Source organism: Tamandua tetradactyla, chromosome 6 (assembly GCF_023851605.1).
Source record: "Tamandua tetradactyla isolate mTamTet1 chromosome 6, mTamTet1.pri, whole genome shotgun sequence".
Classification (NCBI taxonomy): domain Eukaryota; kingdom Metazoa; phylum Chordata; class Mammalia; order Pilosa; family Myrmecophagidae; genus Tamandua; species Tamandua tetradactyla.
Window position 1 is genome coordinate 7,882,406 of NC_135332.1, and position 14,190 is coordinate 7,896,595.

The 14,190-nt window shown below is 36.9% G+C and overlaps 1 protein-coding gene across 5 annotated transcripts in view; it reads left to right on the forward strand.

Annotated features, from left to right (window-relative positions):
* CEP112 (centrosomal protein 112) overlaps positions 1-14,190 on the forward strand; it is a 587,527-nt gene that overhangs the window by 84,474 nt on the left and 488,863 nt on the right. For all 5 annotated transcript variants that reach the window (XM_077163631.1, XM_077163632.1, XM_077163630.1 and 2 more), the window contains 2 exons: positions 13,344-13,391; positions 13,635-13,712. In XM_077163631.1, coding sequence (XP_077019746.1) covers positions 13,344-13,391; positions 13,635-13,712 — 126 coding nt within the window. The remainder of the gene's footprint in view (positions 1-13,343; positions 13,392-13,634; positions 13,713-14,190) is intronic.

Sequence of the window (14,190 nt, forward strand, 5' to 3'; positions counted from 1 at the left end):
GGAGTTAAGCTTGCATTCTCTGTTACAGGTTTCGCGCGGGACAGAATACCCCGCGGGGGAAACAACCTCTATACGGCCGTCAGGTACGGCTCCCTGTGGGTCGTCTCCACCCACCCTGTCCGGGTAACCTCTTATATACTGTGCCCAAACCCAATAGGTTAGTGCCACGTATACAGAGGTGATTGGAAGATAGGGTTGGTGGGCGCGTGCGTCATTTGCGGAAGCAGGATGTGAGCGCCATCTTGGCTCACTCGATGGGCGGGGGGAACTCTAGAGCAGGCTGCAGCGCGACCACTAGGCCCAACCCGGGAGGCGGCTCTCCACAGTGTCCTTGCCCTCATGTCCTCTGAGTAGATACCTAGCAATGGTATTGCTGGGTCTATTGGCAATTCTATACTTCGCTTCCTGAGGAACCACCAAACTGCCTTCCATGGTGGTTATACCATTTTACATTCCCAACAACAGTGGATAAGTCTGCCTCTTTCTCCACATCCTCTCCAGCACTTGCTGTTTTCCATTTTTTTGATAATGGCCATTCTGGTGGGTGTGAGATGATATCTCATTGTGGTTTTGATTTGTATTTCCCTGATAGTCAGGGAAATTGAGCATCTTTTCATGTGCCTTTTAGCCATTTGTATTTCCTCTTCTGAGAAATGTTTGTTCATGTCTTTTGTCCATTTTATAGTTAGATTATTTGTCTTTTTGTTGTTGAGTTGTACAGTCTCTTTATATATTCTGGATACTAGACCCTTATCTGATATGTTGTTTCCAAACATTGTCTCCCATTGTATAGGCTGCCTTTTTTCTTGACAAAGTTCTTTGATGCACAAAAGTGTTTAATTTTGAGAAGTTCCCATTTATCTATTTCTTTCTTCAATAATTATGCTTTAGGTGTAAGATCTAGGAAACTGCCTGTGCTGATTTGAAAAGATGTATGGACCCTAGAAAAGCCATGTTTTAATCAAAATCCCATTTCATAAATGCAGAATAATCCCTATTCAATAGTGTATGTTTGAAACTGTAATCAGATCATCTCCCTGGAGATGTGATTTAATCAAGAGTGGTTGTTAAGCTGGATTAGGTGCGACATGTGTCTGCACATTTGGGTGGATCTTCTGGAGTCCTATAAAAGGGGAAACATTTTGGAGAATGAAGAATATTCAGAGAGAGCAGAGAATGCTGCAGCACCACGAAGCAGAGAGTCCATGAGCCAGTGACCTTTGGAGATGAAGAAAGAAAACGCCTCCCAGGGAGCTTCATGAAACTGGAAGCCAGTAGGGAAAGCTAGCAGATGACGCTGTGTTTACCATTTGCCCTTCCAGCTGAGAGAGAAGCCCTGACTGTGTTCGCCATGTGCCTTCTCACTTGAGAGAGAAACCCTGAACTTTATCAGTCTTCTTGAACCAAGGTATCTTTCCCTGCATGGATACCTTTGATTGGAAATTTCTATAGACTTGTCTTAATTGGGACATTTTCTTGGCCTTAGAACTGTAAACCAACAACTTATTAAATTCCCCTTTTTAAAAGCCATTCCATTTCTGGTATATTGCATTCTGGCAGCTAGCAAACTAGAACACCGCCTACTATTATTAGATTTATAAGATATTTCCCCACATTTTCTTCTAAAAGTTTTATGGTCTTAGATCTAATGTTTGCATCTTTGGTCCATTTTGAGTTATTTGTTATATAGGGTGTGAGATAGGGATCCTTTTTCGTATGGATATCCAGTTCTCCAAGCACGATTTATTAAAGAGACTGTTCTGTCCCAGGTGAATTGGTTTGACTGCCTTATCAAAGATCAATTGTCCAAAGATGAGAGGGTCTATATCTGAACACTCTATTCAATTCCATTGATCAGTATATCCATCTTTATGCCAGTATCATGCTGGTTTTTTTTTTTTTTTTTTGGCATGGGCAGGCACTGGGTATTGAACCTGGGTCTCTGGCATGGCAGGTGAGAATTCTGCCACTGAGCCACCATTGCACCGCCCTACCATGCTGTTTTGATCACTGTAGCTTTGTAATACACCTTAAAGTCAAGTAGTGTGAGATCTCCGAATTCATTTTTCTTTCTCAAGATATTTATAGTGTTGGGGAACCCTGCCCTTCCAAATAAGTTTGGTTATTGGTTTTTCTGTTTCTGCAAAGTAAGTTTTTGGGATTTTAATTGGTATTGCATTGAACCTATAAATTAATTTAGGTAGAACTGACATCTTAACTATATATACATTCTTCTACTCCATGAACATAGTATGCCCTTCCATTTATTTAGGTCTTCTGTGATTTCTTTTAGCAATTTCTTGTAGTGTTCTTTGTATAGGTCTTTTGTATCCTTAGTTAAATTTATTCCTAAACATTTTATTTTTTGGTTACAATTTTAAGTGGAATTTTTTCTTGATTTCCCCCTCAGGTTGCTCATTACTAGTATATAGAAATACTACAGATTTTTGAGTGTTGATCTTGTAACCTGTCACTTTGCTGTACTTATTTATTAGCTCTAGTAGTTTTGCTGTGGATTTTTCGGGGTTTTTGACATATAGTATCATGTCATCTGCAAACAGTGAGAGTTGTACTTCTTTCTTTCCAAGAGTTTTATTTCTTCCTTTCCAATTTTGATGCCTTGTATTTCTTTTTCTTGTCTAATTTCTCTGGCTAGAACTTCCAACACAATGTTGAATAACAGCGGTGACAGTGGACAACATTGTCTTATACCTGATCTTACGGGGAAAGCTTTCAGTTTTTCCCCATTGAGGATGATGTTAGCTGTGGATTTTTCATATATTACTTTTATCATGTTGAAGAAGCTCCCTTCTGTTCCTATCCTTTGGTGTGTTTTCAACAACAAAGGATATTGAATTTTGTCAAATGCCTTTTCTGCATCAATCGAGATGATCATGTGGTTTTTCTGCTTTGATTTGTTGATTTGTTGTATTATATTAATTGATTTTCTTATGTTGAACCATCCTTGCATACCTGGAATAAATCCCACCTGGCCATGGTGTATAATTCTTTTAATGTGCTGCTGGATTTGATTTGCAAGAATTTTGTTGAGGATTTTTGCATCTATATTCATTAGAGAGATTGGTCTGATCTTTTCTTTTCTTGTATCTTTGTGTGGCTTTGGGATGAGGGTGATGTTGGCTTCAATAGAATGAATTAGGTAACCTTCCTTCTTCTTCAATTTTTTTGAAGTGTTTGTGCAGGATTGGTAGTAATTCTTTCTTGAATGCTTTGTAGAGTTCACATATGAAGCCATCTGGTCCTGAACTTTTCTTTTTTGGGAACTTCTTGATGACTGACTCAATTTCTTTACTTGTGATTGGTTTGTTGAGGTCATCTCTTTCTTCTCGAGTCAATTTTGGTTGTTCATGCCTTTCTAGGAAGTTGTCCATTTCATCTACATTGTCTGGTTTATTAGCATAAAGTTGTTCGCAGTATCCTCTCCTTACCTCCTTTATTTCTGCGGGGTCAGTTGTTATGTTTCCTCTTCCATTTTTGATTTTATTCATTTTCATCATCTCTCATTTTCTTTTTGTGGCCCTTGCTAAGGGTTTATCAATTTTATTGATTTTCTCAAAGAACCAACTTCTGGTTTTGTTCATTTTCTCAATTGTTTTCATGTTCTCAATTTCATTTATTTCTGCTGTTTGTTATTTCTTTCCTTTTGCTTGCTTTGGGGTTTAGTTTGCTGTTCTTTCTCTAGTTCTTCTAAGTGAACAGTTAATTCCTCGATTTTTGCCGTTTTTTTCTTTTTTGATATAGGCATTTAAGGCAATAAATTTCCATTTTAGCACTGCCTTTGCTGCATCCCATAAATTTTCATATGTTGTATTTTCATTTGCCTCAAGATATTTACTGATTTCTCTTGTAATTTCTTCCTTGACCCACTGGTTGTTTAAGTTTTATGCCTGCAACTTACTTTGAGATTTTGTACTGGTTTTAAACTTGTATTTGTAATCTTACTGAAATGGTTTAAGGGTCTCTGATATTGTTATGGAATAAATGTATTTTGTATATGGGGAAATTTTAGGGTCCAGAGGATGAAACATGCCAGTTTGAAAGCATGTAGGTATCCTAGAAAAGCCATGTTTTAATCCTAATCCCATTTTGTAAAGGCAACCGTTTCTTCTAATCCCTATTCAGTACTGTATGCTCGAAACTTTAATTAGATCATCCCCCTGGAGATGTGACTCAATCAAGAGTGGTTGCTAAACTGGATTAGGTGGAGATGTGTCTCTACCCATTCCAGATGGGTTTTAATTACTTTACTGGGAATCCTTTAAAAGAAGAAGCACTTTGGAAAAGGCTAGAGAACAAGAGAGAAAGCCATGAGAGAGCAGAGAACGCTGCAGAACCACAATGCAGAGAGTCCACCAACCAGCGATTTTGGGAGATGAAAATGCAAAATGTCTCCCGGGTAGCTGGAGAGGAGGCTAGCAGATGACATTGTGTTTTAATTGGGACATTCCTCAGTCTTAGAACTGTGAACTAGCAACTTATTAAATTCCTTTTTAAAAAGCCATTCCATTTCTAGTATATTGCATTCAGACAGCTTTTAGAACAAAGAGTGTGTCGTTTAGCCTCCACATATTTGAATTTTCTGGCCCTCTGCCTGATGTTGATTTCCAACTTCATTCCTTTATGATCTGTAGTGTTTTTTTATGATTTCAATCTTTTTAAATTTATTGAGACTTGCTTTGTGACCCATTATATTGTCTATACTTGTGAATGATCCATGAGCACTTGAGAAAAAATGTGTATCCTGCTGTTGTGGAGTGTAGTGTTATATAAATGTCTGTTATGTCTAGTTCTTTATTGTGTTATTGAAATTCTGTTTCTTTTTTGATACTCTGTCTAAATGTTCTGTCCACTGATGAGAGTGGGAAATTGAATTCTCCAGCTATTATGATAGATGTATCTATTTCTCATTTCACTGTTTTCACTGTTTGCCTTGTGTATTTTGGAGCACTGTGGCTCAGTGCATAGATATTTGTGATTGTTATGTCTTCTTTTTTTTTGTATTTTTTTTACTTCTTTTTTGTGTTATGTCTTCTTGTTGAATTGTTCCTTTTGTTAATACATTATGTCCTTCTTTGTCTCATTTAATTGTTTTACATTTGAAGTCTAATTTGTTGGATATTAGTATAGCTACTCCTGCTCTTTTCTGATTGTTATTTGCATGAAATAACTTTTCCCAACCTTTTGCTTTCAGCCTATGTTTGTCCTTGGGTCTAAAATGCATCTCCTGTAGACAGCATATAGATGGATCCTGTTTGTAATCCATTCTGCCAGTCTATGTCTTTTGATTGGGGAGTTTAATCCATTAACATTTAGTGTTATTACTATCAGGGCAGTACTTTCTTCTACCATTTTGCCTTTCAGATTTTTATATGTCATCTAATTTTTTTCTCTTTTTAACTTTAGTGATAGTCTTCATTTCTACATTCTTCTCCACACCTATTTTCCTGTCTGCCTCTAGTATTCCCTTTAGTATTTCTTGCCGAGCTGGTGTCTTGGTCACAAATTTTCTAAGTGATTTTTTGTCTGGGCAGGCTCTGGGAATCCCTCTCATTTTTGAAGGACAGTTTTGCTGGATATAGAATTCTTGGTTTGCAGTTTTTCTGTTTTAGACTCTTAAATATATCATACCATTGTCTTCTTGCTTCCATGGTTTCTGCTGAAAAATCTACAGTCTTATTGGGCTTCCCTTGTATGTGATGGATTGCTTTTCTCTTGCTGCTTTCAAAATTCTCTTTCTCTTTGACATCTGACATTCTGATTAGTGTCTTGGAGTGTGTCTATTTGGATCTATTCTCTTTGGTACTTCTTGGATCTGTAATTTTAAGACTTTCATAAGAGATTGGAAATTTTCAGTGATAATTTCCCCTGTTAGTCTTTCTTCTTTTCCCTTCTCTTCTCCTTCTAGGAGACCCACAACATGTATAATCACACACTTCATGTCATTCAGTTCCCTGAGTCCCTCCTCATATTTTTCCATTCTTTCCCCTATATTTTCTTTTGCTTATCAGATTTCAGATGTTCCATCTTCCAGTTCACTAATCTTTTCTTCTACCTCGTCAACTCTAATGTAGGTTTCCATTGTTTTTTTTCATCTCTTCTACTGTGCCTCCATTCCCATAAGTTCTATGATTTATTTTCTCAGATTTTCGATTTCTTCATTTTGTTTGCCTATTTCTTTCTTTATATCTTCCCTCTACTTGTTGATTCGATTTTTTTTTTTTTTTTTTTTTTGCATGGGTAGGCACTGGGAATTGAACCTGGGTTTCCAGCATGGCAGGTGAGAATTCTGCCACTGAGCCACCATCACACCCCCGACACTGATTTGATTTTTGGTGGGATTTTCCATGTGTTTTTGAAAATCCTGAATTAGTTGTTTCGACTCCTGTATCTCATTTGATTTCTTGGTTTTTTCCCTTTAACTGGACCATACCTTAAATTTTCCTAGTATGACTTGTTATTTTTTTGCTGGCATCTGGGCATTTGATTTCCTTAATTTGCTTATTCTGGAGAGTGTTTTCACGCTTTACCATATGATTTTCTTGCTGGATGGCTTTGTTCTCTTTCTGTTCTTTGACATTCTCTTCAGCTTATTCTATACCTCTAGCACAGGTTTTGTTTAACTGATTAGAATTTTTCAGTTCTTGTTTTCTTGTTTCTTGCCCTGCCTATATGGACCCCCCCCCCTTTTTTTTTTTGCTTAGGATGGTCTACGTAAATATTATAGACCCCAGTCAGATTTTCCCAGACCAGACTGGCATCCTCTCAGGAGGAGAGAGTCACTTGCATCAGTTTTCTCTGAAGGTGAGACCCATCAGGTTGAGAGACTTTCCTATGGAGCCTCTAGAATAGGTGCTTTTCCTATGCTGCACAGTATGTGGTGCTTGTCTGCCTGAGGTTCCCACCAGTATAAAGTGATGCAGTGCCTTTAACTTCAGTAGATTCTCCCTACTTGGGGTGTGGTTGAGACAGAACAAGTCGTAGGCTGGCTTTAATCACTTCAGTTTTCCAGTCCCTGGGGTCTGAATTCCTTGGGGGAGGGATTCCACCTGAGCTGGGCCCCACCCCTCTCCTGTGGAAGGCACAGCCTCCAGGGAATTAATTCATTTCACATGACCAGCCTCTTTGTCTCTAAGACGAGCTTAATTCTGCCCTTTCCTGGAACAGTTGGAGCCTGAGAGGCCTTGCAGTTCTATCTAATGAGTAGTTAAGTAGCAGAAACAAAGCAAAATCCTTTTCAGAGCAGGACCCCATTCCTCGGGTTTGTTAATTAAGGAATCAAGAGCTGAAGTTGGTACATTGCTCTGTGCACCTCTAGGTTCTGTGTGCCCCCCACCCTTTCTTTTAGGGTCCAGCTGTTTCGAGTATTTTGTGCTGTCCAGTCCAAAAAAACTCTGTTTTCTTTTTTTTTTTTTTCTGTCAGCTCTGCCCCCTCTGTGCTAGGGCAAAAACTCCTAGTACCTTTAGCTCTTATTGGAGGTTTATCTGAGCTGGAGGCCTATTTTCAGTAGTCATAATTTGTTAATTAATTCTGCAAGTGGAGCTTGGTGAGCTAAGCCCCTGTTGCTAGTAAAGTTTCTTTCCTTTCCCTCTGGGAACCAGGCTGCTGTACCCGTGGGTGAGGGACTCTGGCCTCCATGTCTCGGGGGACTTACTGTTCTGCATGGGATCTCAGTTGGTCCAGCTTGTCCAGCCTGGTGTACACCATGTGTCTGTCACTGATGTGGCACCGGCAGTTCTGTACTATTCCTGGCTATTTGCTAGATGCTCTGGAGAACAAACTGAATTCCACACCTCAGCAAGCCACCATCTTGGAACTTGAACCTCTGTACATTAATCTTGAATCCCACCACTTTGCTGAATTTGTTTTTTGTCTCAGATAGCTTTGTTGTAGATTTCTCAGGGTTTTGATCATGTCATCTGTAAATAATAAAAGTTTTACTTTTTCCTTCCCTGTTTGGATGCTGTTTATTTCTTTCTCCTGCCTGATAGCTCCAGCTAGGATTTCTAGTACAATGTTGAATAATAGTAGTGACAGTGGGCATTCTTGTCTCATTCTTGACCTTAGGTGGAATGCTTTCAACCTCTCATGATTAAGTACGATGCTTGGCTGTGGGTTTTTCATACATGTCCTTTATGGTATTGAGGGAGTTTCCATCGATTCCTACCTTTTGATATATTTTATCAGAAAAGGATGCTGAATTTTGTTGAATGCTTTTGCAGCATCAATGTTATGATCCTGTGATTTTTCCCTTTTGATTTGTTAATGTGCTGCATTATGCTAATTGATTTTCTTGTTTTGAACCATTCTTGCATTCCTGGTATAAATCCCACTTGTTCATGATGTATACTTCTTTTATTGTGTCGTTGAATTAGACTTGCTAATATTTTGTTGACAAGTTTTACATCTGTGTTCATTAGGGAGATTGGTCTGTAGTTTCCCTTTCTTGTAGCATCTTTATGTAATTTTGGTGATGTTAGTTTCATAAAATGAGTTAGGTAGTGTTTCATCTTCCCTAATATTTTGGAAAACTTTGAGTAGGATTAGTGTTAGTTCTTTTTGGAATGTTTGATAAAATTCCCTTGTGTGGCCGTCTGGTCATGGGCTTTTCTTTGTAGGAAATTTTTTGATGACTGATTGGATCTCTTTACTTGTAATTGGTTTGTTGATATCTTCTATGTCTTCTTCAGTCAATGTAGGTAGTTTGTGTGTTTCAGGAATTTTCCCATTTATCCAAGTTGTCTCGTTTGTTCATGTATAATTGTTCATAGTATTCTCTTATGGTTTTTAAAAATTTTCTCAGGATTCATGGTACTGACTCCTTTCTGATTTCTGATTCATTTGTGTCCTCTCTGTATTTTTTTGTCAGCGTAGATAGGAGTCCTTTGATATTATTGATTTTCTTAAAGAAGCAACTTTTGGTTTTGCTTCTTTCTACTGTTTTTTTTGTTCTACAGTTCCTTTATTTCTGCTTAAATCTTTATTATTTCTCTTCTTTTATTTTTTGGGGGGTTAGTTTGCTGTTCTTTTTCTAATTTTTCCAGTGAGCAGTGAAGTTCTCAATTTGTGCTCTTTCTTGTTTTTTAATATAGGCACTTAGGGCAATGAATTTCCTTCTCAGCAGTGTCTCTGCCACATCCCATAAGTTCTGATACGTTGTATTCTCATTATCATTCCTTTGCAGATATTTACTGGTTTGTCTAACAACTTCTTTGACTCACTCATTTGTTATGAGTGTGTTGTTTAATCTCCATATATTTGTGAAAGTTCTAGTTCTTTAATTATTATTATAATAATTTCCATTGCTCTTCTATTGTTGTTAGTAGAAGTGCTTTGGATAATTTCAATCTTATTAAATTTATAAAGACCTATTTTGTATTCCAGCATTAGATCTATCCTAGAGAACATTCCAAGAGCATTAGAGAAGAATATATATCCTAGTGTTTTGGGGTGTAGTGATCATTTATGTCTATTAGGTCTAAATCATTTATTGCATTGTTAAGTTCTCTATTTCCTTGCTGATCCTCTCTCTGGTTGTTATATCTATATTGGAGAGTGGTGTATTGAAGCCTCCCACTATTATTGTGAAATATCTATAGTTCCATTCTGTTTTGCCAGTGTTTGCTTCATGTACTTTTGAGCTCCTGGATTAGGAGATAAACATTTATAATTGTTATTTCTTCATGGTGAATTGTCCCTTTTATTAATATGTAGTATCCTTCTTTGTCTCTTATGATGTCTTCACATTTAAAGACTATTATATATGATATTAGTATTGCCATTCCTGGTTTGTTTGGTTACAGTTTGCATAGAACATCTTTTTTCCATCGTTTCACTTTGAATCTATTTTTGTCCTTAGGTCTATGATGCATCTCTTGTAAGCAGCCTATAGATGGATTATATTTTTTAATCCATTCTTCCCGTATGTGTCTTTTAACTGCTGAGTTTAGCCCATTAATGTTCAAAGTTATTACTGTAAAAACAGCTTATCTTTTAATACTTGTCAGAACTATATATTCTTTACCCTCTCTCTCTTTTTATCCTTTTAATCATCGTTACTGGTAATCTTCAATTTTGTGCACTCCTCCAGACCTCCCCCTCCTGCTTTTCTGCTTCAGCTGACAGGACTCCCTTTAGTATTTCTTGTAGGTCAGGTCTGTTATTGACATTCTCTCAGTCTTTGTTGGTCTTTGAACTTTTTAATCTGCCCCACGGTTTTGAAGGACAACTTGGCTGGATAAAGAATTCTTGACTGGAAGCCCTTCTTGTTCAGGATCTTAAATATATCATATTGCTGCCTTCTTGCCTCCCATTTGTGTGTTAAGGAGTCCAAACTTAGTCTTATGTGGTATCCCTTTTGTGTAATAGTTCATTTTCTCATGCTCTTTCAGGACTTTCTGTTTCTCTTCATCATTTGCGAGTCTGATTTGTATGTGTCTTGGAGTGGGTCTATTTGGATTTATTCCATTTGGGGCCTATCAGGCCTCTTTAATTTGCACATTTCTGTCTTTTATAAATATTGAGAAGTTTTCTCTGATTATATCTTCAACTAACCTTCCTAACCCTTTACCATTTTCTTCTCCTCCTGGGACGCCAGTGATTCTTATGTTTGTATGCCTCTTTTGGTCCATATTTTACCTGAGGTACAGTTTCTTTTTTTTTTTTTTTCATCTTTGCCATTTGTTTTTGTATGTGCTGTAGATCAATTGTTTTGTCTTCTAGCTCATTTATTCTTTCTTCTGCTTCTATGAATCTGCTATTGTCTGTCTCTAGTATATTTTTAATTTGGTCTACAGTATCTTTCACCTCTATAAAGAATAGATCTGCTATTTTTCTATTTAATCTTTTAACTTCTTCTTTATGCTCTTATAGTGTCTTCTTGATATCCTTTATTTCTTTATAAATATCCTTTAGTAGTTCTGTATTCTGAGACCCCTCTGGTGCTTTGATATGGTCATTTAGCTGGTCCATTTCTACCTATATCTTAACATTCTTTTGTGATTTTCTGTTGTGTTTGGGACATTTGTTTATCTTAATATAGTTATTTTGCAACATGGTTTCCTTCACTCATCTAATGTTTTGTATTTACTTGGGTTTGCATTGAAGGTCCCTTTTTGCACTTGGTTTGTTGTTAATTCCCCACCAAACTAAGGCTTGGATCTCATAGGAGGTGCTGTTCTACTTGAGGATACATTCAGAGCTAAGCAGGAATGCACAGGTACTTCACTGACAGAACACCCACCCGCCACTCTTATGACCCATCCTTGACTCCCAGTCCATGTACTCAAAAAAAAAAAAAAAAAAAAATCACTTCAGCAATAGTAGGCCCTGAATCTATAAGTAGACACACTAGGATATATTGGGAATGAACTCAGACTGGTTCCCACCAAAGAGAAGAAGAAACAACAACTAAAACTGAAAAACGAAATAAAAAGAAAATAAAAATATAAAAGAAAAAAATAAAGGAAATAAAAACATGAAAAACTAGTCAAATAGGGTGTTTGCCAGACTGTACTTACCACTTCTAACCAGCCACCTCCTCCCCTCAAGCTTACCTCTCCCTGACATCAGCGGCTGGCTGGACATGATGGTGTGCCTGGTAGATGCTTGATTTCTGTTCTAATTTTTTATAATCTCTTTCTTTTTTTTTTTTATTTGCTTTTATTTTGGATTTAATTTACTCTTTTTATAGTTGATGATATTTGCATCCTCTGAAAACCCTGATGTACTTCCTTTTTTTCCATGCTGCGATTTTGGTTTGGCTCAAGAGCTAAGTCTGCTGATTTGGAATCCATATTTGTCTGCTTACATGTTAATTTTAGTTTTTAATATTCTCTTTTTTCTGGTTATGATGTAGGCATGGTTGGGAATTGGTTTATTTGCCCTCTGTTGATCTATATCAATTTTTGGAAGATGGAGAGAGAAATTAAATCCAGGCAGTTGCCACTATCTTATGGGAATCTGACTTTGGGTAAAAGAAAATGACTTTGCAAGTTCGTTAAAGAATATTCAGATTGTGAAAAGCCCCCAAAGGGGACTTTCTGAAGACACAATGGAGTATCAGAGGAGTGAAGGTCAATAAAATACATTTGAAAATTTATCAGTTTATACTAATGATATATTCCAGGATAATGAATCAGTACCCTGTTGAAGTCATGGTTAGCATTATATTTATATTCTTGTATACTGTGAGATTATCTCTGTAGTATTTAGTGTATTTATGGTGGTGCCGGGATTTGTTAATCCTGGATTTTTAAGATCAGTATTACTTACCTGTTTTAAGAAATTAGGCTTCCATGATAATGGTTTTAATTATTGCTTCATTTGTGAATGAAATAGTTGGCATAACAATCAGTGTTGTAAATTGATCATATTATTTATTAATTCAATGAATATTTCCTTGAAAGGTGACTGTGTGCTGGTTACTGTACTAGTTAGCAGGGATACATTGCTGAGAAGACATCACCTTTGCTTTCATTGTGTTCAAAGACTGATGTAGGGATATGCTATAAAAGGGGTATGAGGGAGTGGAACATAGGATCTTGGTCCTGTAGTGGATGTTAGGGATAGAGCAGTGAACAGGGCAGTCATGGCCTCTGTGTTCAGAGGGCACAGTTTAGTGGAGGTGACGATGGATGTTGGATTATAAAAGGGGATTATCAACAGTACTTCTGGATTAGTAGGAACTCACCTAACTTTCCCAGGGGAGACAGTTCCTGGACTGAGTCTTGAATAAGTTAAACACCTAAAGAAGTTAGGAAAATGATTTCACTAATATCCAAGACTCATTTATGAGAGAATGTAGTGCTGTAGGGGTGAAACAAGTTGTTTTGTATCCTTTGAATTTAGGGTTTGATGGGAGATGGATAACGTGATAAAGGTAGGGGAAACGCTGAAGGGATTTTGTGTACTAGTTGCTACTGTGGAGATAAGTTCAAAGTTTCATCCAACAAATATGCCTTGGAGTATAGTAATTAAATTAAGACAAAGGGGCTAGAGGGGTGTACAGAGTAATGTACAGAGGTAGAGAGGCGCTATTTTGGTGATAGAAGTCATTAGTATTTTGTCAGTGAGGTGAGGAGTATTGGATGATGAAGGCTGGGTATTTATTTACGCAGTGGGAAGAACACAACAGTGTATTTATGCATGAAAAGGGGTTTATGCTTTATGTTTTATTTGTTAGGAAGCCATTGAAAAAGAGCAATACAATATTATTTCTAAAAGCCAAACTAAATATCAAGCCATATAGAAAATTTTTTTATATGCCAGGTATTGATTAAAACTTCAAAATTAACAAGGCATTTTTTTATTTTTAAATTTTCAGATAGAAAATCCTCGGTATCTGAGACAGAAGCCTATCCCGGTTTCTCTGGTAGGTGAACATGCAATTATACTTTTTCTAGATATTTTACAGTAAAGTAACCAGTGGTTTATTTACAGAAAATAATGTAGGTGTACATTATGTAGTACAGTGTCTTATTAATCTTAGTCACTTGGAACTTAATCACTTTTTCCCTCAATGTTGATATTATTTTGGTATTGGTGTCATGCAGTTAGAAGTTTAATTTTGGGCTGAGAATAGAATAGTATTAAATAACTCATACTCATTCAACAGATGACTCCTAAATTCAGCCTAAGAAGATCCAGCAGTCTTCATGATGATCATTTCCTCTCTCGAATGCATGAGAAAGAGGTAGGACTAAGATGTTTCTGATGTATCAAATTAACACAACTTTTATGTTTTTGTATAATATGTTTCAGGTTCCAATTAAAATGATGCAGAGTAGGCAGAATTTGCCTTTCTATTTTTAAATGCCTTTCTCCCATTTTGTGTATCCCACCTCCCCTCCTACTGGACAGGCGTTTCTGAGAAGCTGTCTCTTTTGACTGCGGTTCCTGATTTTGGAGCCTAAGGGAGGTGGCAGTTTTTAAGAGGCAGTGTCTTTGACCTCATTGAATCCCTCACCTTTCCTTTATCTCAACTTATATCTAACATATTTTTCTCACCTCCTTATTCTTTCTATTCATGATTCTCACTATTCTTACTTTTTACATTTATCTGCTAAATTAAGCTATGTTATAGCTGAGAAATGACATAATATACTGCCCTTTGTCCTTTTAAAGGAGAATTGTTAAAGAGACAGTATTGCTTACTGATTAAAAGCAAAGGC